General features: G+C 42.5%; 1 protein-coding gene across 1 annotated transcript in view; it reads left to right on the forward strand.

Moving 5' to 3' along the window:
* Nucleotides 1–14,112: 14,112 nt before the first annotated feature.
* mmp11a (matrix metallopeptidase 11a) overlaps nucleotides 14,113–26,682 on the forward strand; it is a 47,202-nt gene continuing 34,632 nt past the window's right edge. Inside the window, 1 exon segment of the mRNA XM_034230136.1 lies at nucleotides 14,113–14,329. Coding sequence (XP_034086027.1) covers nucleotides 14,228–14,329 — 102 coding nt within the window. The 5' untranslated portion in view covers nucleotides 14,113–14,227.

Raw genomic sequence — 26,682 nt, forward strand, 5'->3', positions numbered from 1 at the left:
CTGTCCACTTTCCTCTTCTTGGAGAGCGCCATGTGTAATTATTTGTCTCTCCCTGTCTGCCGCTAACTCGCCTGTTCACTCTCCTCTCCGTCTTCTCTCCCTATATCGCTAATTATTCTCTTCTCTCACTTTCCTCTCCGCTTCTCTCTGCCGCGCTCTCATCTCTTCTTCTGTGTTTCTCTCCCTGTATCGCTAATTATTCTCTTCACTCACTTTCCTCTCCGCTTCTCTCTGCCGCGCTCTCATCTCTTCTTCTGTGTTTCTCTCCCTGTATCGCTCACTCCTCTCTTTCGCCCCCTGTCGGCAGCGGTTAAAATAGAATCGCCCCGTCAAAATTGAAATCCCCTATTAATGTATTGATTATAGGTCCGGGTCCGTATAGGTCGGCGTCTGGGTCCGGATCCGGGCCGCGGTCCGCCTGTTGCCGACCCCTGTTCTAGAGCTACGGGCAGTAGTACTGCTCCTACAGCACTGCAAACCCTTACTACAGGGCAAACATGTGCTGGTGAGGAGCGACAAACGCACCACAGTGGCTTACATCAACAGGCAGGACAGAGTCAGCTCCGCCGCCTTGTTTAGCGCAGCGGAGAACCTGTGGTTGTGGGCCTCAGAGAATGTTTTTATCTCTGAAAGCCCCCCACATTCCGGGACTGGAGAACAGGGCGGCCGGCCTCATGTCAAGAGGCGGGCCCCTGCCAGACGAATGGTGGTTCTCCCTGGCTCGGCAGGACAATCCACCCTTGGGGGTGGACACGTTTGCACACGAGCCATGGCCAAGATAGCTGCTCTACGCCTTTCCACCGCTGCGTCTCATTCTCCCCCTCCTGGAGACAAGCCCGCCTTAACCTGCCATCAGGCCCTGGGGCTGTTTTGTAGGCCCCCTATTTAAACAACAAATCAAAGTCATTTATAGCCTCGGCAGGCTCTGTGATCGCACTTCTCCACTCTGCTCTACGCGCGCCTGGTCCTCTCCTCCAGATGAGTGACGTATCGGGCCTCCCTCATGTATTTGTCCGGTTGCCGTTGGCTCCCCTCCACGTAGCAAGTCCTCGTCGTCCTCTCATCTCCTCTCCTCCAACAGATAATGTCTCTCCTGTCTGTTTTTCCTCTCCCGCTACTCCATCGCTATCAGAACCAGACATATGCCTACTTGGCTCCGAGGCGCCGCGGCCGGCACCGCTGCTGGCACCGCTGCCGGCACCGCTGCCGGCACCGCTGCCGGCACCGCTGCCGGCACCGCTTGGCACAGAACTAATCTGTCCTTCTTCCTCATCCTGGCCTACAGGTTTAATATAACCTGTAGGCTTCTGCATTTTTTGTAATAGCTGCTTGTCTCGAAACTCCTTTTCCCTCAACAATTTCCTTTTCCGAGCGCCACACTCAAACTTTTTCTTCTCCGATAATTTCAAAGTCCTGCTGTAAATTCACAGAGGGCCAGCTATAGTAACTCAATGAGAGAGTAATGTCAAATGACAGTACAATTGACCAATCATATCTTCCCTCTAAATGGGTGGGCTTTATTTTCACGAACTGTATGACAAGTTCCGCCCGCTGTGAAGTTTATGCATGTGTATAAAGTGGTGCAGTGACGCATCCTAAAACCCGGAAGTAAGCTGCGCTCGGGTTCCCTCGACAAAAAAGCAATGAGATTTCTCCATAGGATTTTGGAAAATAGCTGGAAATAAGGTCTGTGGAACAAACCTGTTAGATAAATGCACGTTTTGTTCAGCTGGATAATATCCACATGTCTACCCTACTTTTATAATTTTCTAATCATAAATCTAATCGATAGATTTATGATCGATAGATTTATGATTAGCATTAGTTCGTTCATGATGGCTCACTTCAGTGATAGTGATGACATCGTTGCGAAATTATTAACCGAGTCATTTTCAAGATTGAGTTACAATGATAAACTGGAGTGGCAAAGGATCAGCTGCATGACCCCGCCATCAAGTGCTTCATCCTTGATGGGGGTCAGAGGGCCTAGGTATAAAACTCACGGCTCGACATAAAATATGTGAGTAATTACACCACTGGTGATGTCTGAAGATTCTATGTGTGATAGAAACGGCGGTTGCTAATAAGTGAAAATGTACTACCAATCGTAATCATGTTGACACAAGTCCACCTTTAGCTTAGCAGTGGTGAAGCGCAGCCATGCCACCCTTATGTGATCTGTTTTTAGCCTAGCGTTAGCTTTTTCCTTTGGTGATTGCATTTAAATATTATCCTGCTGGACAAAATGCGTTAAATATTATAAACATATGTTTTCCACAAAGCTTTTTTATCAAAATCCAATGGAAATATCCCCTTGCAATGCTCAATTCTGTTTCGGCTTACACAAATACTTAATCATTGCATAACTCTTTACTACAAAAACATTGACTAATTATTTAAGTAACTTTGACACTTGCCAAACAACCAACGTTTCCTTAACCACATTCTTTTTTGTATTATTGCCTAAACCTAACCAAGTTTGTTTTCTCCGAAGACAGAATTCTAGTTTTAAAATACTGTATGTAACAAGATGCATTAGACAGATGTTGCTAGAAATACATGGAGAACGCGGGGAAAATTGAAACTTTTTGCATATATTATACAATTTCCTGTTTGAGAGTATGTTAAAAATCTACAGTGAACAGCTCTATTGGTTCTTTCTGAGTGAAGATTATCATACCATCAACTCTATTTAGCTGTTTAGTAGTTTTGAATCCTATCATATGATTTTCCTTCGCATATACGTAGAGCTGAAATGCGATTTTCTCTTTGTTCACCGCTAGGTTGGGCCTTTAAGTTAAGTTAAGCTTTGTTTCTATGGTTACGTCCCCTGCTAGCATGCGCCGCTTCATATATCTGTCATCTGATTGGTTGCTCAATTTTACGCTCAGCAAAAAAGTCAATGTACTTCACAAAAAATGGCTATTTACCTTGCTCTAGATTCATTAGCTGTGGTATTGAGGGAAGGTTTAAGCATGTGGGATTCAAACCAGCAAACAGGGACACACGCTTGCATGTCCACATTTACTTTATTGTCACATTCCAGTTTTAAATAAAGTTCATAAATAAAATGTCAAATATGTGGGAATAAGTGCACACTTTGGCAGATGTTTTGAGTCTTAACCAAGTCAAATCATTGGCATGAACTTCACACACACCAATTCAACATGAGCTCACTGGAAAGACACGCGCACTTTTGTTGTGTGCCATTGTGAAGTGTTTTTGCATTTCTAGGAAAACAAATGCTTCATCATGTTGATCGTTGTATGTGATAAACAGATTCCATTCATATCGTAGCAACAGCTGCTCCCACAGAACCAGATGGAAAACAATTCCAAAGAAGAAGATCTTCAGCTTGATTTCAACCTCGACAAAGAGAGTGCAACCAGGTTTGGATGGAGGCTTGCAGGTGTCAGCTTAGGATACTTGTTATGGAGATGTAGGGTATTTATGAACATGTGTACTTGGATTTGGAACGATGAATGATTACACTGAGAGGTTCATGTTTCAGTATGCATTCTAAACGTTGTGTCTATGGACTGTTATTGTGATCAGAACTACAAAATATAATATTGATTTGGCATTTCTACAATAAAAACTAGTTTTTATTTTTTAAGTCACTAGGTACTTTTCTTGTGTTTGCCCCTTTACGCATCTTTCTACTTCTACAACACTGCATTTTATAGGGGCCTAATATGCTTTTTGGGGTTACCCCTCTACTATAGTGTGTTGTATAGGTATATATAATATAGCTACATAACAATCACGCTTTTATTAGCTAGCACTCCAACACATTGTACCTGATTGGCTGAGATAATTATTGTACCTTACACTTTTCATCACATTTCTTTGGCAACTTAAAGGTCCCATGTCATGCTTTTCCAGTTATTACCCGTCCCCTTGTGTGTTATGAAGGTTTTTATGCATGTAAACGGTTTGCAGAGTCATAAACCCTAATGGAACCATTGGTCAAAATGGACCAATCCGTGGAGTCGTTACGTTACGTCCGCAGAGCCGTTAGGTTAAGTCCGTGGATTGGTCCACATAGGCCAATCCGTGGACTTCCTCATACACACACGACTCAATCTTTTCTCAGCTGCAGCTCCGCCGATTTCTCCTCCCTGAGACAGCGGGAAGCAGCGAGGCTGTGAGTCAGTGTGTGTGTGTGTTCGGGCTGGGTTTCACTGTGTCTCGCTGACTCGCAGACGGCCACTGGGCTCATAGGGAGGGGGGGGGGGCCGGAGCTCAAACAAGCCGTTTAGGACAGAGAGTGAATACACATACTATACGGGCGGTGGTGGCGAAGTCCATACGGACTTGGCTTGGCAACTGGAAGGTCACCAGTTCAAGTCCCGGAAAGACCAAGTGCTACCGAGGTGTCCCTGAGCAAGGCACCGCTCCCCGGGCGCTGTACATAATGGCAGCACACTGCTCCTAACACTAGGATGGGTCAAATGCAGAGAAACCGTTTCGTTACATAGTACCTATACTGTGTAATGACAATACATTGAATCGTAATCTTATATAGAGATGCTGTATGAGAAACCAATGTGAGTTTGGAAAATTGCACAATATAAATCTATTTTAGTAGACCTCAACAATGGAATTATGAACGGTAGAAATGGCCATGAAATGGGGAGTTATTTTACTGATTAGCATGTTTTCTTTTCAGCTGTTTTGATTTCAAATGTAATTGACGAAATGAAGGACGTGTTCCTTTATGTATTGGGAAAATTATTTTACTTCTTAAGCCAAATAAATATTTAAAAAGCCACTTAGATCAGCAGGAAATTCGTAGAAACTCGTAATTCTCACAGGAAAAGCTTCAAAGCTACAAACATATGATGATTTACAGAATATAATCTTGTTTTGACTACCAAACATTATACAAATGATTTCAAATTAGCACATTAAACATCTAATTACAGTACAGTATAGTCACTAGCAGCAAACAGAAAATCTGTAACTACTGTTTTTCAATGGCTGCCCTTTAATTGTGCTTTAAATTACATCCTTCTGCATTAATCAGCATTTTATGTGTTTACCATTTTTCTGCACCAGTGTCACTTACAAAGATTCTTATTTATTTATTGGACTTGGCAGTGACTTGGGTACTGATTTAGAGGCATATTTATTTTCTAATTGAGAGCTGCTGTCATGTTTTGGAACGCTGCCACGTCTTGTAAAAAGAACTGAGAAGGAAAATGTATTGGGACCATCTGTGGGGAACATGAGATAGCTTGTTTCTATAGTTCTTGTGAAGACAATGGCCAGAGCAGGTTACTTTGAGAGTTACAAGAGCCTGTTTTAAGTCTATTTAAGAGAATATAAAGAGTTTGAGGGAAATTCTGAGTCAAATAACAGTCCTGCGTGAGATCGAAAACAGTCTTCAACACAATGGAAATATATGGAGCACGGCAGAAAAACAGCAGATTATAATTTACAGACCTTCTTCAGATGCCAGCCTCAAGCGGATGATCTCATTGGTTGAGTTAAATATGAATGATTGAACTGCACTATGTTCCTGTATAACACAACAAAAATAGGAGAGCATCAAACACAAGTTTCTTTTACATTTTTATGGGGGTATTTGAATGATAGTTTAAGGTTGAAAGTTTTAAATTCTCAAATATGCTATTCACTGACTTGCTTAACAACAACAAATACAGCTAGCTTATTTATTTTTAGCTAGGTGTAGCCAAGCCCTTAAAGCAGGGGTGGGGAACCTTTTTCCTCTCAAGGGCCATTTCAACTTTTACAACATCCTCCGAGGGCCTTACAAATTATTGAACTCAACGTCTGCTTAAAAAAACTAAAATCACAGCCCATTCATTTCGCCTTTCTTTCATGCTGTGCAAAGAAAAAGCAACCTCTTAATCCAGATATCTTACCATGACCCGCTCATGCATGCACGGTTGTGGCATGACCACCAAAACAGAAAGATATGGACACAAAATGTGTGAAAATGTATTTAGTTTCATATTCATGTGAACATGATTTCAGTGTGGGGTGGACCTAACCTACTCTAGGGGGCATACTCCCCCGGGAAGATTTTTTAAATGTTGAAGTTAAAAGCATCAATCTGGTGCACTTTGAGAGCAACATTAGGAGATCTATGGATACATCTCTCAACATCCATATGAAACAGAACAGTAAGCAGATTTTCTTTTTCTTTATGGATATTTTACAAATCACTCCCCTTTTAAACTGTATTCTTGTTTATTAATAACAACTTTTTATACTTTCATATAGTATTTTATACCAGTTTTTCCTTTATTCTCTTATTTTTTTATAACTATAATGATCATATAAAGATGTGCCTTTACCTCACTGGTTGTAGAAAAAGCTTCTTATATTCGTTAGCATAGCTAGCTAACCAGATGCTAATAGCAACAAAAGGCGCTTTCACACAGTAGTTTCCCACTTTAGTTCCAATATAGTTCCGAAATGTTGCGTTCACACCAAAGTTAGTTAGTTAATGAGAACCTTTTTACCCCCTTTTACGTCACTGCTAGAGAGCAGGGACTTTTGTGGGAAAAAAAGGTTCCTATTTCTGATTGGCTGGGCGGATTGAAAACCACGCCCCGTAAAACTCCCAAAAAGTGTTGTGAAGCCGCCATTTTATTATCCTCGCATTAGCATTATTAGCATTAGCATTAGCCCAGGGCACAAACACAGAGAGACTAACTTATGGCAACACAAAAGAAACATGGGAGCGGTGGAGATGAGGAGGTGTCGGCGTTCTGGCGATTTACTCGGAAGGCTTCAGTAGAAGCTGCTGGGAAGACTGAAGCCAGTCCCCAACTCCAGGGGACTTCTGGCCGGGGACTTCGGGTGGCAGTATACGCTGTGAAGTTGTTTGCGGCCTGCCAAAGCAGAAGAAGTGACGTCAGCGGCTTCATTGGCCTAATCCTCCCCCAGGGACTTATTCCGGTGTGAACGCGATCTGTACTTAGTTCATGTGAACTAAAGAGTTCTCATGAACTAAGTTCTGATGAACCTTTGTGGGAAAAGTACTGCAGTGTGACAGCGTCAAGAGTTATTGACTGTATGATCAGTATGACAGATGAACAGATCGCCACTGGGCTTACAACTGAAGACACAGCCACGCAAAAACTGCGACATGTGTACGGCTCCTTATGGGTACTGCAAATTGGGAAGTCCCGGCCCGGAGCGGCGTTCTGGTAGTCTCCGGCAGAACTACACCACTGTCAGACGAGACATATACCACGTGATGACACGGCTTGTGTTGTGTTCAAGGACCCTGACCTTGGCCAGGAAAAACAGGCACTCGCTTGTTTAATTATTTTGCGGTCTAGATTTCTTTAATTGTGTTCTTTTTTGCGAGTGTTTATAAATTACCTCGAAGGCCGTACCAAATGGTCTCGCGGGCCGTATACGGCCCGGGGGCCGGAGGTTCCCCACCCCTGCCTTAAAGGGACACAATATATGTATTTCGCTCAATATTTAGCAAAATACAAAATGTGTGTGTATCAAATATGTAGGAGCCGGATCGTGGTTAGCCTAGCTTAGCATAAATCAGTGCAAGTTTAGACACTTAGAGTAAGGTTGCCCTCAAGTTTTCATCCACAGTTGCCTTATGGTGCGTCATCGGACTACTCGCTACTCTCGCATGTTTGGCCGCGGTTTTCAGTTGTGTTAACATGCTTCACTCAAACAAGATATGGTGGCGAGGAAGCAGGCTTATCTCCATGTAGATAATACTGATACCAGTTAGTAAAACCATAAAGAAATGCTTTGGCATGTGTGCTTCAAGATTGCAGGGCAGGCGTAACACTTTTAAAATGGGTGTTTTCTGAAAGGTGATCGGTTGATTAGGCCTGAAACTTCTTCTTCTTCTTTTTAAAAAAAAAAAATGCACTCTAGCGAATCACTCACGTCGCGTTTATTGCGCTTATTCACTTCTATCTATGTCTTTGTGTTGATTACATGTAATCATGTCGCACAAAAAACATATCCGGTTTTGCAAAATCCACTTTTTCAGGTATTTTCTACATAAACATGTGTCCCCTCTGTGTAAAGAGATTCTGAAAGTTTTAGAGGAAAAAAGATTCACTCACTTTTTATCCTGATCCATTTATATAAAAAACCTGTCTGAAAATGAGCTAATCAGATTTTGGCCATTTTATGATGTCATAACGATTTTTTGGCTTGTGTAACCATTAGCCAATAACCAACCAAGGTACATAAATATGTGTCCCCGGTGTGTCAGGGAACTCACAAAGTGTCAGAAAATAAAACCCTCTCTTTTTTCCTCCGTACCCACATCTCTAAAAACGGGGCTACAACGGAGCTGATCCAGATTTGCGTCTGATATGACGTAATATTGGAAATGTGGGCTGGCTTTACACCCACGGCACTATCATAAACGTCGCTATAAGATACGATAAAATTGTACTTTATTGATCCCAATTTGGGAATTTTACAATAAAAATTCAAAGACTAGAAATAAACAAGAAAGTAGAAAATATACATGTTGAATTTAAAAAGGTATTATATATACAAATATATATATATACATAAATATATGACAGAAGGAATATTAATATTACATTTTTAACAGATTATATAAATGTAAAATGTACAATGTGTGTATCAGAAACAATGCGCGACGTGTTTTGGACGTAATATGGTCTTTGTTTACATTAGAAAGCATTGCTAACGCTCAGAGCTAACCTGTACTGGAGAGAGTATGTGTAAAATAGCAGGAAATAAAAAAAGGAACTCACCTTGTAGTAAACCCGCAAGAAAAATTTGAGCTCCAAATCCTTTTCAAAGAATCCTTGATGTGGTTTGGAACATGATATGGTGTTTCATCACCGCAGCATTAAGCTGCATCTGAGCAGAGCAGACAGCCTGCTCGTCACAGAGCTCACTGTTTGCCTTGCCGTGCTCAAAAGGGGGCGGGGCCAGCAGCTACTGTCACATAATCAGCCGTTCTCTAACAGGGCTGAAATAGAGGGATATGAGGGATGTCTAAAATGCATGATCTGTTTGGTATTTTGAGCAAAACACATCATAGACATGTTTTTTATATATTTGTATATATCTGAGACCCACATAATATGCCAAAAAAGATCTTTAAACAAAAATTGCCATGGGAAAAATCTAAGTTTGCTGTTTGCTACTTAAAAGTCCAGTATGTACAATAAGTGGCATTAAACAATGAGGTTGTAACCAACTGAATACCCCTCGGTTGGACCTTCACTTTCCAAGGGGGTCGGAGAATCTGTGGTGGCCTACAGGTTACATAAAAATGCTAAGGCCCCTCTTTTGAGCCAGTACAGTATACGGTTCATTTGACTTAGGACAGAGCCAAAGAAGTATATTTCCCAAAAGTGTTGAAACATTCCTTAAAGTGGACCTATCATGCTATATTTGAAACATATATTGTAGGGCCATACCTATACAAAACATGTCTGTGAAGTTTTTTTTTCAAAATACCAAACAGATCACCCATTGTAGCCATGCCTCATACTCATGGGCGTAATTTCCACATGTCCCCCCCACTTTTCAAAATCCTGTTTGTGTCCCCCCCACTTTTCAAATGTGTTTTTTTTTTTACGCAAGTGGTCATCGTCACAGAAGAGCGTCTGTGTGTGTGGTAGGAGCACATTTTGTGTGTGAGAGAGAGAGACAGAGAGAGAGACAGAGAGAGTTACGGGGGTTGTTGTTAGCATCTGGTGCTAGCTCGGAGCTAACGGAGATTAGAAGCTGTTTCAACAATAAGGAGAGGGAGATTCCTCAGAGATAACGTCAGCTCAGGAAGGTAAAGGACTCGCTGAGTGATTATATTGTAAACTTTAGTCTAAGTTATCTCAGTGGGTCTCAAACGGTTTGGTCTAAACAAATATTTCCATCTATTTAATATAGTTGTTCAAAATAAGTAAAAAAATCATTCCAATGTCAGTAAAAAATTCAAAACACAGTTTGAAAGGGGAGTGATTAGTAAAATATGCATAAATAAAAAGAAAGAATGCAGACTAGGTAAGATAAAGATAGGAGAGAGGAGTATATCAATGATGTGTTATTGGTTGTGAGCATATTCTAATGGTTTTTGGAGTATTGAAATATATACAGTTCTGTGTCATATGAGTGTTGAGAGCTGTATCCATAAATCTCTTAATTTGTGCACCAGATTGATGCCTTTAACTGCAATTTAAAGAAATAAATCTTACCAGGGGTGCATGCCCCCGGACCCCCCTATAGGATGTGAGGTCATCACAAATAAAACTGGTTCATGGATAGATAAGTTTGCACACTCATTATATACACTACACATTTGTCTTGGATTAGTTAACACTATAGTCCCTAATATATATTTGTAGAAAGGCAGGAAATGGAATTAAATCGAGAACAATGTTTCATAGCGGAGGACCCCCTGTTTTGTGTCCCCCCCCACTTCTCAAACCAAAGTTACACCCTTGCTCATACTGCTCAAACCCCTCTTTTGCAGCCCTGTTAGAGAAACGCGGATCTTGGGTCCTTAGCTTGAAAAAAGAAGAAGAAGAGGAGGCGGAGCTAATGCCTGATCAGAATTCTACCGGAGATAAAGTTAAATTCTGCTGTGATAAAACGCCATCCGGTTTAAACCACGTCAAGGATTATTTCTGAAAGAGTATGGAGCTCAAATGCTTTTCTCTTGCAGGTTTATCACAAGGTGAGTTCCTTTTTTATCTCCTGCTTTTTAAACACATGTGCTCTACACCAGGGGTTCCCAACCTTTTTTCCCAAGAGCCCCCCAAAATGACTCCTATTGGAAGTTGCCCCCCCCCCCACACACACACACACACACACACACACACACACACACACACACGAGGGGGGGGGGGGGGCAACAGTGGTAATTCAAGTTTCAAAGTCTCAAAAATGCTACAACTACTGTCACAAACTGGATGAATGTGAAGTATTTTGTTAAAGGAGGATGAAAGTGTAATTAAGGAGCACTATTGGAGTGACTTTGATGGTTATTGGATTCCCGCTGTATTAAGAAATTAAAGGACGGCACAAGTGGAAACAATTCACATAGGGATTAAACTGTTTAAAACACATGCTCAAAGTAAGCCGGATTTTGCCGATGTGTTTATGTGGATTCAAAAGTCGTAAATAATCTACAAAATGGAGGAGACTGATCTGATCGGAGCAACTGTGACAAATAATCCAACTGAACTGAAACCGGCATGGACAATGACTATGTTTTAAAAATGCGCTTATCCAGACAAGCCTGGTTTGGACACTTTACGGGCAGAGGAAACATTTCTATTAAAGAAAGAATTATACATTTCTGTCTTTTTATGCCTTTAATACTAACTTGAATTTTTATTCAAATTAATTAATCAATTATTTTTTATATTTTATTGTAATGTAGAGACAAGGCTTTTAGTGACAATCATGTATTGCGTTACAATTCTATGTAAAAAAATAAAAAGTCTAAATATGATATTTGACCTCAAATCATCTGTTGGGAACCACTGCTCTACACAGTACAGGTTAGCTCTGAGAGTTAGCGAGGCTTGCTAATGTAAACAAAGGCGAGATTACGTCCAAAACACGTCAGGCATTGTTTCTGATAGCAACTTTATGTGGGTCTGCCGCCGATTTGACGTCAGTTTGGATGGAATCTGTATCCGCTCGTTGTACACCCGTTTTTTAAAAGATTTGGGTACGGAGGAAAAGAGAGAGGGTTTTATTTTCTGACGCTGCGTGAGTTTCCCGACGCACCGGGGACACATATGTAGTATGTATAAAAGACATCACAAAGTGCATTTAGCATGATAGGTCCCCTTTAAGGTACCCTGCATTGGCCCTTTGTGTTTTTCCGCTGCGACTGTCAAAGTTGTTCTCTGAAGCTGTTATTGTTTTTTGGACCAATGATCTGTACAACTATAAAACTGTTGAAAACAGCAACATAAATCCATGACTGTTATTTTTGTTACATGTTATTGTGATACTATGTTATGTCACCCAACTCACTAACAACTTAAATAAGAGGGTAATGAGGTCTGACCGATTGAGGGTATGCTTTACATGTTACTTAAATTAGCATATGTACGTTACACATCTGCATCCAGTAACATTAATTATAGTTTCCTGTAAGGAAATTACAAGTGTCACTTTCTTATAAAGCTTTTCCCTTTTCTCTTTCATTACATTTAGAAGATAACGGGCTTGATGTGGTACAGAGCTTGCAATTCCTTGTCAGGCATTCAGATTTTATTAGAGCCCTTTTTTCATGTCCAAATCGCTTTAAAAAACCTGACAGCCATTAGAGAGGAAATCTAAATTCTTTACTGCTATTAGTGGTTGTAATTATAGAAATGATCTCAAACTGACTCACAGAAGGTTTCTTTTCTGCACAAGGGGACGGAGGTGGGTCAGAAACCCCCAGTGGGCCGAGCATTTCATCTGACAGCTGCGAAAATAAATTAAGAGATTTCTATTTTTGTTTCTCTTTACCACACACAGTGTCTTTATCACATTTCTTGTACAAAATATACACTTTATACTTATTGCTTCCCCTTTAAAATCAGTTCAAATCATTAGTATTGCTCTATCAATAGATTGACATTCTGAAAAAAGGTTTTTGTGCATGTAAATGGTCTGCAAAGGCTAAAATCCAAACGTTCCCTCCAGAGGGAGATTCTCTCCCACACACCCCCCCTGCCTGAAACGCCTCCATTTGACTCCTTTGTTTACTTCTGCAACGTAGTGACATCACTATTTAACACTTTGCGCTTGTATTGGCTAAAGATCTTACACATTTTACATGATAAGTTAAGGGGTGGAGTGGGACATCTCTAAGCGGTTGACCAATCAAAACAGAGCCGGCCAGCTAACCAATCAGAGCAGACTGGGCTCTGGTTTCAGACAGAGGGTGAAAAGAGGTGCTGCAGCACAGGCAGTATGAGAAAAATAAAGAGCTGAACATTAAAGCATGGAGACATGTCACAGCAGAGGCACAACATACAAATATGAACCCTGAAAGTGAGCATAATAGGGCCCCTTGTACTGTAGGTGTTTGAATGATCTTTAGACAGAGCCAGGCTAACTTTCCATCTGCTTTCACTCTTTATGCTAAACTAAGCTATTCCTTTGACCCCAGCCCTGCACTTAACGGGGAACGTAACCAATTGACCACGTCAAAGTCAGATCCCTATTGTTAAGAGGTTTTTAAGCAAAATAAGCAAAATAAAATTGGAATGAAGAATGAAGTGTCTCCACAGCAGTGGTGGAAAGTGACTAAGTACATCTACTCAATACTGTTTTTAAGTTCAGGTACTTTTACTTTTACTAAGTACTTTCATTTTATACTACTTTATATTTCTACCATACATTTGTAAGCCTATTTTTTTTTGTTTACTCTACTACGTTTATTTTACAGATTTGTTTTCTAGTAACCTTATACATTCAGTACAAGTACATTTTTTTAAAGCGTACTTAAGTACTTTTAGTTAAGAACCATTCTCGATGCAGTAGGCCTACTTTTACTTAAAATGTAGTATTTCTACAGTGTGGTATTAGTACTTTTACTCAAGTAAAGAATCTGAATACTTTTTCCACCACAGCTCCACAGGGAGCTGAAACATGAAGGACTTTTAGTTAAATGAAAAATAACATTTAAAAAAAAAAAAAAATGTGGGGTATTCAGTGTCTTTCCAATAAGGTAGGCCTACTCGTCGGTGTTGTTTAACATTGATTATATATTTCTCCCCTCATAAAGAGGATTTGTATTTTTTGATTGGTTTGCTGGTTAGTTTTACTCTAGGTTTTTGTGTAATAATACTCTTATACTAATCCTATAATATCCCCTGCAGTGTGCCTGTCCACTGCTGTCTCTGTTTACAATGTTAAATGCCGTGTGTATTTAAGAAATATTAAATAACTAAATATATGGTTTCTTCATAATCAATAACCACAGGTGGGTGAATCAAGCAAAGCTCTCATATGTTTTGAGTTGCCGGCACGCGGCAGAGAAAGGGTTAAGAGTCACATGGTAGCGGGTGGTATTATCAGCACTGGGCTGTACAAAAAAAAAAAAAAGTGTAAGTGGAGGAAAAAAACCTTTAGGAGAACAAAGAAATCAGAGTCTATTTAAAGAGACGTAGCCCCGGAATCTGCAGCCGTGTGACTCCCGGCTTTGCTCACCGTTCCTCCGGCGCCAAAACCAGCCTGCCTGTGCACCAGCTCGGTTCCTGACGGGGCGAGGATGCGGACTTCTCTGGCCGTGTGCTGCTGCGTCTTTGCACTGCATTGCCTGCAGAGCACACTTTGTCTTCCAATGCGGGGATCCAGCAGGTACAAAGCACCGGTGAGTTTGAGGACACTCGTTTTTCAAACTTGTTGCAAAGCAGAAAAAACTAAGTAGGTTTACTTTGTTTATGTTCGGGTGCAGGATGATTGCATTGGGTTTGGTTTAACGTGTTGCACGCATGGGGAATGATTTATTATTTTGCATGTTTTATGGAATCTGCAGTGTTTACTTTTTCCATTCTTTCTGTCGCTACAAGGGTCCCACCCCCCCCCCTAAACACACACAGGGCGCACACATGCACACACGTTTTCAACTGTTTTCCTTTGCAATCTTTGGAGCCGAATTAATCTTTTTTTGCTGCAGAAAAATACACCGATGCACATTTTTGTATTAAGAATTACTTTTAGTTTTAAGAAGTTATTTTCTAAAGCAAAATGTGCACCTAACAACGCTCACAACCGCACTGAATACACACTATTTCCTCTGAATCATCTGGACAATTGGCGCTTATGTTGTAATTAAAAAAAATGTCTAGTTTTAAACACAGGAGCTGGCCTGTCACTGTAATTAGGCCGGAAGCTGCTCTTACGTGCAAAAAAAATACTATCATTATTGTTGTGCCTGCTCAGCAGTAGCATTCATGACTTTGCAGCCACCACCTGATGTGCTCTCCTTTCCGTGCATGCAGCATGACAGCGGAGTGTTTTGGTTTTGCTTCAGTGCACCCAGCTCAGATTTCTGGCTAGGCGAGAGAGAAAGAGAGGTTGCTGAGTTCCCCTCCTCTGCAGGGCAGGAAGCAGTAATAACAGGTCTTAGGGGCATTTAGTCAACAACACCATAAAAGACAGGGGTCCAGCATATGGACCCGTCATGACGGCGACAGTGGCACGCGTTACACAAATAGGACATGTGTTTCAGTGGCTTTTTTTTAATCTCTCTGACATATTTACCTGCCCTGACAGCGATGTTTGTGTGTAACAGAGGCAACATGTCCTCCTTGAGCTCCTACTGTATAGCAGGAACTACCAAAGGAGAGGTTTTTGAGACTTTGGCCATGTGTCTGTTTGTCTTCGGACAGAATGTGTCACTGAAAAAGCGTCACTACATTGCAAGATGCAGTCACTAAACTTGTTTTTGTTTTAGTTCAGATCAAAAAAGAAAATGTACAAGGTCCGAAACTTAATAGAGAGGCGAAGTCCCGCCCATCTACTTCCGACCCATCGGACCTTATTTCGGAAAAAGTAGGCTATGTATTGAAGTCAATGGGGAGAGAAAGATTATCTTTCGGTCCCGTTTGAATTGTGCCACGAATTACACATATGATGTTTGTCAATCTTAACAAATAATTTCCATGTCAAAAAAGTCACAGTTTGTCGTAAGACTATGAAAACTATGAAGACTATGAAAAATACGCAACGAGAAAGACTACAAATCCCAGAATCCCGGTCCCACATGCTGGCTCTTACGGAACAGACTAACTCCCCTTGTGTGTATGTACAGCTCTCAACATGTCCAGACTTGGAGTGATTTTCACCTCTTTTAATACTTTTCGCCTCATTCTGAAAGAAAGAAGTGAAATGTGCTAACGTGACGGCCATCTTGGTGTGTGGTGTGAGACGAGAGATGTAGTTCATTGAGCGGTTTCACACCAAAAAAAAGTGTTACTTCACAGTTTTACGACACATTTTTTTTTTTTTGACTAGCAAAATTATCTTTTAAATTGACAAACATCATATGTGACCCGCTCTATCGAAATCAGTCGGAAGTCGCAACGGCTCATTTCAAAATAAATGTGGATTTGCGTAAAAAAATAGTTTTTCGGGGTTCGGGTGTTTTGTTTGATTTTAAACAAACAAAGTCTTGGCTTTCAGAATATGAAACTTTTATTTCCAAAATCACACGATAAATACATGTTTGAAGCTTGTAAAGGGAAGATGACAGCTCTCACTTGCCACTCTGCTCTTCCACAGCGCCGCTCCCCCTCCCTCCGCTGAAATTATGAATGTAAGGCGTATAGTGATCATAGATAACACGGCAGGGTCCGTTACAGTTTGTTTTCATCTGATTTCAAATAAACAAAGTCTTGGCTTTCAGAACATTAAACTTGTTTCGGCAAATTCAGATGATAAATACAGCTTTGAAGCTTGTGACGGCATAATTACAAGCGGAGAACGGAGTAACTTGACGTCACAGCAGGCATAACAACAGCCGGTGTTTCTCGTGAGGGTTTTCCCCGGGAAACAAACACAATACACAGAAACGCAAAAATACACACGTACACACACACACACACTCGCGAGCTTCCCCCACACCAGTAATCCAAATGAAAATATCTTCCCTCCGTAGTACTTTGATCATTTGCTCCGCTAATAATCAATCAGATCGATGGATTCCAGAGAAGAGGAAACTTTAAAGGCCTTTTTCTCAAAATGACGACTCGGTAACAGTCATTACAGTATGTGACATATTTTGCTTAATATTTGGAGCACAACAACAATCCTGATATCATTAGAAAGCTAGGACTCTCCTCTTTCCAACAGTGTATACAACTCAAAATGTGTCTTCGGGTCAATGCGACTGATTTCGATAGAGCAGGTCACATATGTGTAATTCGTGGCACAATTCAAACAGAATCGAAAGATAATCTTTCTCTCTCCATTGACTTCAATACATAATTTTTCCGAAATAAGGTCCCATGGAGGTCCACCGGAAGGGGAGGGACTTTGCCTCTCTATGCCCCCACTTTACACCCCTGGTTCTATTTGTCAACACAGCACTTTACAGAAGTGTAGTTGGAATCAAAATAAAGATGTTTGAAGATGGTTGTGTTCCGAGAAAAATACCCAGAAGTAAGAGTGTATGTTTGATCCTATCGCTATATATTCGCTAGTATTTAAAGTAAGATTCATTCATGCCCTTCAACAACCCCGACCACATGCTGCTCTTTATGTAATATGTTTCTATACAATTTGTATATGCTGTACATCTGGATGCCTTGTATGCTCTCTTCCCCTGTATCATATGATTACTTCCTGAAGCAACCATGTAACCCATATTTACAGAGATGGCTGGTTTAGAATGCATGCTTTTTCTACAGGAATGTCTTGTTTACAGGTACACAGAAAAATAAGAGATTTTTCAAAACAGAAGGGCAACTCAGATAAGCAGTTACGGAGAAGAATGTGGTGGTTACTTGGAATACTTCTGAGAAGGGTGCAAGTGTTGATTTTGTAGGGAGGGTTGCAAGTTGTTTTGAAAGGCTGAAGCATCAACCAATCCCACAGGCAGAGCTGTTTAGAGCACAGTTGCAAAGGGGATGGTGATGTGCTTACATTTGTCAGACAAATCACGCAAATTTCAATTATATCATCAGAAATGCAGCAGTGAGTGTTGCTCTTACCCTAAAGTTGAACGAACAAATTCCTGACAGTATAAAACACTATTAAACTCTGCACAAACCAGAATGTAGTACGGAAAATTCTGCTGCTTGACCGTGCACATAGGTGTTGTAGAAGCTTGGTTAGCTGGGGGAGTTAACTTGTCTAGCTAGTAAGAAAACTGCCAGGGAGCTAACTGCCAACGAGTGAGCTATGTTTGAGACAAGCTAGCAAGAGCGTCAGAGTCATGCCATGAACAGGGTGTTTGAAAGAGGATAAGGACTCCTACCTTTCAGTGGAGCACTTTATACTCCAGTGAAAGAACGGTTATATTGAAATGGATGATACAAAATAGCTAATAGGGTATTGCAGTGTAAGAAGTGAGAATTGCACATTTTCCTCATGTTGAGTGTATGTTAGGTATCCAACACACAAACAATATTGACACCATTACCCGTACCGGGAATTTGAAACGTTTTCAGGTGCTCTACTATGTTTATATTAATAGATACAGTAGTATCTGTCCTGGCATCCTGCAGCCTGTCCAACCCAGTCTCATGGCATTTCGTGTTATAGTCACGACATTTAATCTATTGATTCGTGTTCACCAACACGATTTTCCCCTTTTTTTCGTGTCACACAAAACGATTTTAAAAGCAATGTATTTCTATTGGTAGTGTGTTTCGTGCCTGCACCACCATACTTGCCAACCCTCCCAATTTTCGCGGGAGACTCCCGATTTCATTGCCCTCTCCCGGTTTCCTCCCGGGGTCATATTTCTCCCGCATTTTTCCCGATTTCTGACAAAATCAGATTAACTCACGACTGTTTCCACTCTGACTTTAATACAGCTACACCATTGTTTGGTTTCCATGGTAGCGCATCTCTTTAGTAGCGCGCAACTGAAAGTCTGAGAGGGTGAGGCAGATAGTCACAGAAAACAGAACAAGAATCTATAACTCTACCCTCTGCTCACTCCTTCCCTGTATAATACAGGTCCAGCCCACACATATGCTCCATCAAGACAGTGCACTTACAACTACAATAAGCATGTTAATGTTAATCTAATACAGCTCCGGCGATCGACTGCCCCCCCCCCCCCGGAAACAGATACACACCCACTGAACTGATTACCCAAGATCCTCAGCTATGGTTTAAGCTTGGTGATTGGATTGTTTAGCCGCAATGCACGTTGGGATATGGTGTTTATGCGATATGAAATCCGAAAAACTTTTTTTTTAAAGAAAATTATGCTTTAATCAGAGTGTACTTGCTTTTCTCTTTGAAAGTCATCACATAACGGCATTGTAATAAACGGTTCGGCTGCATTAAATATTACACATCTGCCGTAGTTATTTATTTATAGAGCCCTGATTAGAAGATTTCTAGAAAAACTGGAAGAACTGCCACCGAAACTGAATACGTGACGTGGATCATAAATATATCAGCAATTAAACAACATCTTCAATTTATTCTAGTGAACTGTCAACGGGGAGGAGCCTCGCTGCGGGGTAACGGTGGACCTTGTGGCCCGATCGGAGTGAGCCGACATTTTAATTGTCTGGTATTTGTAACAATATTCCCTAAAAGGCACAATCACCACGAACACGGCTAAAGCTAAAGGGTCAAGTACAGTACTATGACTAACTAACGTTGTAGCCTCTATGGTTGTAGCCTAGCAGAGTGGACAAGTTGCTGTTAGCTGACAGTGAGGCATGTACATGTCCATCAAAGTGACCACGCCCTAATTTATGCAAAAACTTTAAGACCTAATATAAATAAAAGGGTCGTGTTAAAAAACAATTCACTCACAGATTCATAATCATGAAGGTGGAATCTAACTATATCGATAATGATATGTATTGCTTCCATGGGTAGAAACATGTTTTTTTCTGCTGTAAAGTTGGGCATTTTAACATGGGGGTCTATGGAAATTGCTCCTTTCTGCAGTCAGTCCCTAGCGGCCCATGTATGAACTGCAGTGTGTGGCACTTCCGTATTGGCGTCCCGGCTGTTCCCCAGAGTTTGCCGCTTGAGTTCAAAGCAGACTGGTTTACAGCCTCTCCTGTTTTGCCAATCCGGTGCTTAAACAAATAGCTCTACACCCCTGGCTGAAATGTCCATAACATTAAAGAGCCTGTGACACGGGTTTCACCCATCATCCAAACCCATCCATTTTTTGTAAATATTGTCCCCTTGAAATCGTTACTGAACTGATTTGGGATATTTGTACTTTGATAACCATTAATCTCCCCTTCAATGTTGACCATATTCTGGATCTTCTTGGGGATTCTTCAAATCCCGCCAAATTATGTGTGACGTAATTGCGGGCCAAGAGCTCCAGCTGCACCGTTCCAGATCCCAGCATCTGCATGCAAACGCATGATGGCGCACACAGCTGCAAGCTCAGACAGCGATGACAGTTTAATTTTGAACGTGTCTGAGAGCTCATATGAGGCTGAAGGATCGGTTTATGTTTTATCTGTTAGAGGTTTAGGAATTAGGTGCGTCAATATGGGCGATAATACGGTCATGTAGCCAGTGGTGGACTGGGACTAAAAATCAGCCCGGGACTCTCGACCGGCCAACTTCGGTACCGCTAGTAAGTTGTCAATGGGGGGAGTGGGGGATGTGCTAGTGACTTATCCGACTGGCCCACTTCGGTACCGGCCCATGGGGATTCGTCCCGATGGCCAGTCCGCCACTGCACCCAGCCCAGCCCACGTAAACTGTCAACGGGGGGAGCCTCGCTGCGGGGAAACGGTGGACCTAGTGTCGATCTGGATCTGGTCGTGACGCGTGATCACGCCGTACTCTGACATGTTCCTCGTCACGATGGCGTTCTTGTAGAGGATCGTGCTGTTGTTATTCTGCAATGTGAAAGAAAACGTTAAGTTAATTTAATCACAGCAGTCACATTATCCTCGTGGTCATAAACAGTCCTGACAGAGAACTCTCCCTGGTCCCCGACTTGAGCTTCAAACAGATCCATAAGTAATGTAACAATCAGGAGTTTGCTGATCATTGGAGGCAGTCGCAATTTCTACAGGCTCGCACTACCTGTTAGCATCTAGCTCTCCTGCTTACAAACTTTTAGCCATCCCTGCTCATACAAGTAGTAGTTTTAGTTGTCTGCGATCTGCGGAGGCCTACTCCCACCTGTCGAGTACGGCTGTACTGAGGTGTTTTTCCTCCGGAGACGTCGCGAAGAGACGGAGCGGCTCCACCTGTTGCTGCCTGTGATCTGTGATTTATGGAGGCCTGCTCGTCGTGAAGAGACGGAGCGGCTCCACCTGTTGCTGCCTGCGATCTGCGATCTACGGAGGCCTGTTCCCACCTGTAGAGTACGGCTGTACTGGAGAGGTTTTTACCCCGGAGTCGTCGCGGAGAGACGGAGTGGATCCACGCTTCGGGCTTGGCCTGCTTCCACCGGGCGTGTGCTGCTGTGCGGAGGAGGATTTTACCACGGCTGGGGCCTGCTTTCCACCTGTCCTGGTTCTGCTGTTGCAGAGGCCTGCTTTCACCCCGGGGATACCACGGAGGGACCGGAGCGCTTCCACGCTGCTGTTTTCGCCTGTCCTTCGCTGCTGTGCTAATTTTGCTCCAGGAACATCGCGGATACTGTGTGCTGGTCTGGGAAAATGGCCCATATCGGGATTCTGCTGTGCCTGTTAACTGTTTTGGACTATGAGAAGATCTCTAGTCATTCTGAGAAGTCTACTGGATTCAGGTCTGTTCAGCCACCCGCAGTGGGCATCCCCTGCAAAGGTTCGGATGTGTTACACAAACAATTACCGGTTGCCTTGTCACAGACAATTTGCTCGACAAAATATGTTTGTATTTTCCTGCGATGATGGTTCTTCAGGACTGCTTCTTAAGCTCTAATCACACTCTCGCAGACTTTTCCGGTGATTCTAAAGTAGATGACAATGTATTTGTGTCGTTTAAGAGGAAAAGATGCCTGGTTTTTTTTGTTTTTGTTTTTTTTGTTATTACTGTCAGGAAATGTACACCTAACCCTGGTCCGCCCAGTAGTAGTAGTCAGATCGCTACTCCTGCTGATTTTAAAGCTAGGTCTGGGTTGGGTTTCATCCACTTGAATGTGCGCAGTCTGTTAGGTAAACTAGATTTTGTCCGTATCTGGGCAAAATCGACTGACGCTGACGTCATTGTCTTATCAGAAACATGGCTAAACAAATCTATTTTGGCCTCTGACATTGCCTTAAATGGTTTTAATGTGTATCGTACCGACCGGCCTAATAAAGGTGGTGGCGTTGCCATTTATGTTAAGAATAAGTTCAGTGTAACCACATTAGTTTCCAAATCGATCAGTAAGCAATTCGAATTTTTAGCCCTAAATATAGAAGTGGCAAAGGGTCAACAGGTCATGGTAGTGAGTTGTTACAGACCCCCCTCAGCTGTCAAAGACTCGTTGTCTTCACTAGCAAATCTTTTATCACAACTAGACTACAAGGAAATAGTGCTACTTGGAGATTTTAACTGGGACTGGTTAACTGCAGTGTCAGAGGATTTTAAAAACCTTTGTATCTCTTTGAATGTTACTCAGATTGTTGACAGTCCTACTCGCCCAAATATTAAGTCCCCTAATAAATCCTCCCTAATTGATCTCATTTTAACTAATGTTCCCCATAAATATTCATCTGTGGGAGTATTTGCAAATGATCTGAGCGATCACTGTGTTGTAGCCACAATTAGGGACACTAAGGTCCAAAAGGTTAAACCTTGCATTATCATTAAGAGAGACGAAAAACATTTTGTTGAGCAGGGTTTTGTGCATGATCTGTTTGATTTTGATTGGGGTAAAATCGATCTGTGTGCTGATGTGAAAACCGCATGGTCTTATTTTTATCTTGGTTTTATGGAGATCATTGATAGACATGCACCCCTGCGTACATTTAGAGTAAAGGGACGAGACAATCCTTGGTTTTCTGCTGAGCTGTCTAGTCTCCTTAATGAGAGAAACAAGGCCTGGGCAAAGGCTAGGCAATCAGGCTCAGAGGTAGAGTGGCTGCGTTTTAGGCAGCTAAGGAATAGCTTCACTTCAAATGTCAAAAGTGCAAAGTCGAAGTACTATTTGTCAGTTACCACAGAAAACCTAAATAATCCTAGGAAATGTTGGAAAGCAATAAAATCGATATCCACCGGTGAGATCCGTAATGAGCTACCTCCGTGCCTTACCACAGCATCTGGCTCTATATCGGACAGGGCCACTATGTTAAATTGCTTTAATGAGCATTTTGTGTCCTGCGGTTCTATGTTTGATTCTGTGACTAACTCTGCTTCTGTGAACACCCCAATCCGTGACTCTGAACAATGTGGTCTGGAAAACCCTTTCAGTTTTACTCCTTTTACTGTCAATGTTGTTCATGAAGCCTTATCTAAGCTAGATCCTAAGAAACCGGCCGGCCCGGACAACGTAGAACCTTTCTTTTTAAAGATAGCTGCAGATTTTATTGCTCTTCCTCTTACTTCTCTTTTTAACCTCTCCCTCAACACAAATGCAATTCCAAAAGTATGGAAGTCAGCTTATGTCTTGCCTTTACTAAAAGGAGGGGAGGCAACTATTTAAAATAACTATAGGCCAATCTCTAAATGGTCAGTTCTGGCGAAGGTGCTTGAACGCCTATTGAGTGAACAAGTAAAGGAGTTTTTATGTAAAAATAATATCCTGTCTAAACATCAGTCAGGCTTCAGAAAGCAACATAGCACCATCACTGCGACAATGAAAGTGGTGAATGACATTACGAGTATTTTAGACAATAAGCAGAGTTGTGCAGCTCTATTTATTGACCTTTCCAAAGCGTTTGATACCGTCGATCATCGCATCTTAAAGCAGAGGCTACTCAGTATTGGCATATCCAGCCATGCAGTGGGGTGGTTTGTGAACTACCTCTCTGAAAGGTCCCAATGTGTTCACTTTGATGGGCTGTCTTCTGAGTGGTTAAACATTGCTAATGGTGTTCCTCAAGGTTCTGTTTTAGGTCCACTTTTATTCTCCATATATATCAACAGTTTAGGTGAAAATGTGAATGAAGCTACTTTACATTTTTATGCGGACGATACCGTTATGTACTGTGCAGGTCCCTCCATTCAAGAGGCTGGTGTTAAATTACAGGCTGTTTTTAACATTATTCAGACTCAGCTCGCTGAGCTTAAGCTTCTTTTAAATGTTGATAAAACCAAGGTAATGCTCTTATCTAAAGCTAAAAAGACACCAGAGCCTATTTTAGATAGTGTTACTATGCAAGGACAAGTACTTGAAGTGGTTACCTGTTATAAATACCTAGGTATCTGGCTTGATGATTGTCTTACTTTTAAACTTCATGTCAATAACCTGCTTAAAAAGCTGAGGGTTAGACTAGGTTTATTTTTCAGAAATAAGTCCTGTTTCTCATTTGAAACCAGGAAAAGGCTAGTCACTGTGACCTTTTTACCTGTGCTGGACTATGGTGATTTGTTGTATATGAATGCACCTGCCTATTGCCTGAACAATTTAGATACCGCCTGAGATTTGTCACAAATTGTAAAGCACTTACTCACAGGGGTGGACTGGGACAAAAATTCAGCCCTGGCATTTTCTGTCCAGACCAGCCCACTACATTATCAGCGGACACTACATAGAAGTCCACTAATCTCGCGGCATCTTCTCTCATGCATACTACACACTACTTACTCACAGTGCACTGAGATTTGTCACAAATTGTAAAGCACTTACTCATCAGTGACCATTGCATGTATACAAAATATGTGTAATGTGTATTTGTAAAGCGCTTTGAGCATCTGGAAAAGCGCTATAATAAATGTAAGGAATTAATTATTATTATTAATTATTATAATTAAATTATTATTAATTATCACTGTACCCTGTATGCCAAGGCAGGTTTGCCATCACTTACTGTAAAGAGGCTCAGTCATTGGTACACGTTTATTTATAAAGCTTTGTTGGGTAAACTCCCGTATTATATCTGCTCTCTGATAACACAGAGTTGCAAGCAGCTATTGTCTGAGATCGCATGATGTAGTATTGTTAGATGTGCCAAGAGCAAGGACTGTCTTAGGTAAGACAGCTTTTATGTGCGCAGCTCCACTTGCTTGGAACAGTCTTCAGCAAGAATTGAAACTGAGCAATCTCATTCCTCTGCATGTTTTTAAAGCTAGGCTAAATGAAATGCTCGTTGATACTATGGGCACTTGTAAATGTCTATAACTATGTAAATGTATCCTGTAAATATAATGTATAATGTCCTTTATTGTTTTATGTTTCATGTGGAACCTATTTGCTGCAGGTCTCCCTTGAAAAATAGATCTATGATCTCAATGGGACCAATCTGGTTAAATAAAGGTTTGAAATTAAATGAAATTAAATGGAGTGGGAATAATAATAATAATCATAATCCGTGCTCTGAAGAACCAGCACCTTACCGTGGTAGAGAGGTTTGTGTGCCCTGATGAACCTGGGGGCTGTGTTGTCTGGAACCTTGTGTTCCTGGTAGGGTCTCCCATGGCAAATTGGTCTCAAGCAAGGGGCCAGACTAAGATTGGTTCAAAAAACCTCATGAAAGACGACACAGGAAGTGAGGATACCCGGCCCGGAGGAAGCCCGGGGTCCCCTTCTGGAGCCAGGCCCAGAAGGAGGACTCGTCGGCGAGCGTCTGGTGGCCGGGCTTGCCACGGAGCCCGGCCGGGCCCAGCCCGAAAAGGGGCAACGTGGGCAACACCTCCGCTTCTCCGTCCCGCGGGCCCACCACCTACGGGAAACAGCGATGGGGTCGGGTGCGCTGCCAGAAGGGTGGCAGTGAAAGCGGAGGGTCTCGACGGACCAGACCCGGGCGACAGAAGCTGGCTTTGGGGACGTGGAACGTCACCTCTCTGGGGGGGAAGGAGCCGGAGCTTGTGCGGGAGGTGGAGCGTTACCAGTTGGATCTGGTTGGGCTCACCTCTACGCACAGCGTCGGCTCTGGAACCTTACTTCTGGATAGGGGTTGGACTCTATTCTTCTCCGGAGTTGCTCAAGGTGTGAGGCGCCGGGCGGGTGTGGGGATACTCACAAGTCCCCGGTTGGGTGCTTCGTTGTTGGAGTTTACCCCAGTGGACGAGAGGGTCGCCTCCCTACGCCTGCGGGTTATAGGGGGGAAAACTCTGACTGTTGTGTGTGCTTATGCACCCAACAGCAGTTCAGAGTATACGGCCTTCTTGGAGACCCTGGAAAGAGTCCTGTATGGGGCTCCTGAAGGGGACTCTTTAATCTTGCTGGGAGACTTCAACGCACATGTGGGCAATGATGGAGACACTTGGAGGGGTGTGATTGGGAGGAACGGCCCCCCTGATCTGAACCGGAGAGGTGGTTTGTTACTGGACTTCTGTGCTAGTCATGGATTGGCCATAATAAACACCATGTTCGAACATAAGGATGCTCATAAGTGTACGTGGTACCAGAACACCCTAAGCAGAAGGTCCATGATCGATTTCGTTATCGTATCATCGGACCTGAGGCCGTATGTTTTGGACACTCGGGTAAAGCGAGGGGCGGAGTTATCAACTGATCACCGTCTGGTGGTGAGTTGGGTCGAGTGGCGGGGGAAGCCTCTGGATAGACCTGGTAAGCCCAAACATGTAGTTCGGGTGAACTGGGAACATCTGGAGGAGGCCCAAGTTCAGGATGCCTTCAACTCACACCTCCGGCGGAGCTTTTCGGGCATTCCTGTGGAGGTTGGGGACATTGAACCAGAGTGGTCGGTGTTCAAAGCCTCTATTGCCGAAGCCGCGGCGGGGAGCTGTGGTCTCAAGGTCCTAGGTGCCTCCAGGGGCGGTAACCCTCGAACCTCCTGGTGGACACCGGTGGTCAGGGAAGCCGTCCGACTGAAGAAGGAGGCCTTCAGGGATTTGTTATCCCGGGGGACTCCCGAGGCAGTTGCCAGGTACCGACAGGCCCGAAGGGCAGCAGCCTCATCCGTGGCCGAGGCAAAGCAGCGGGTGTGGGAGAAGTTCGGAGAAGACATGGAGAAGGACTTT

The sequence above is a fragment of the Gymnodraco acuticeps genome, unplaced genomic scaffold, assembly GCF_902827175.1.
Source record: "Gymnodraco acuticeps unplaced genomic scaffold, fGymAcu1.1, whole genome shotgun sequence".
Taxonomy (NCBI): Eukaryota; Metazoa; Chordata; class Actinopteri; order Perciformes; family Bathydraconidae; genus Gymnodraco; species Gymnodraco acuticeps.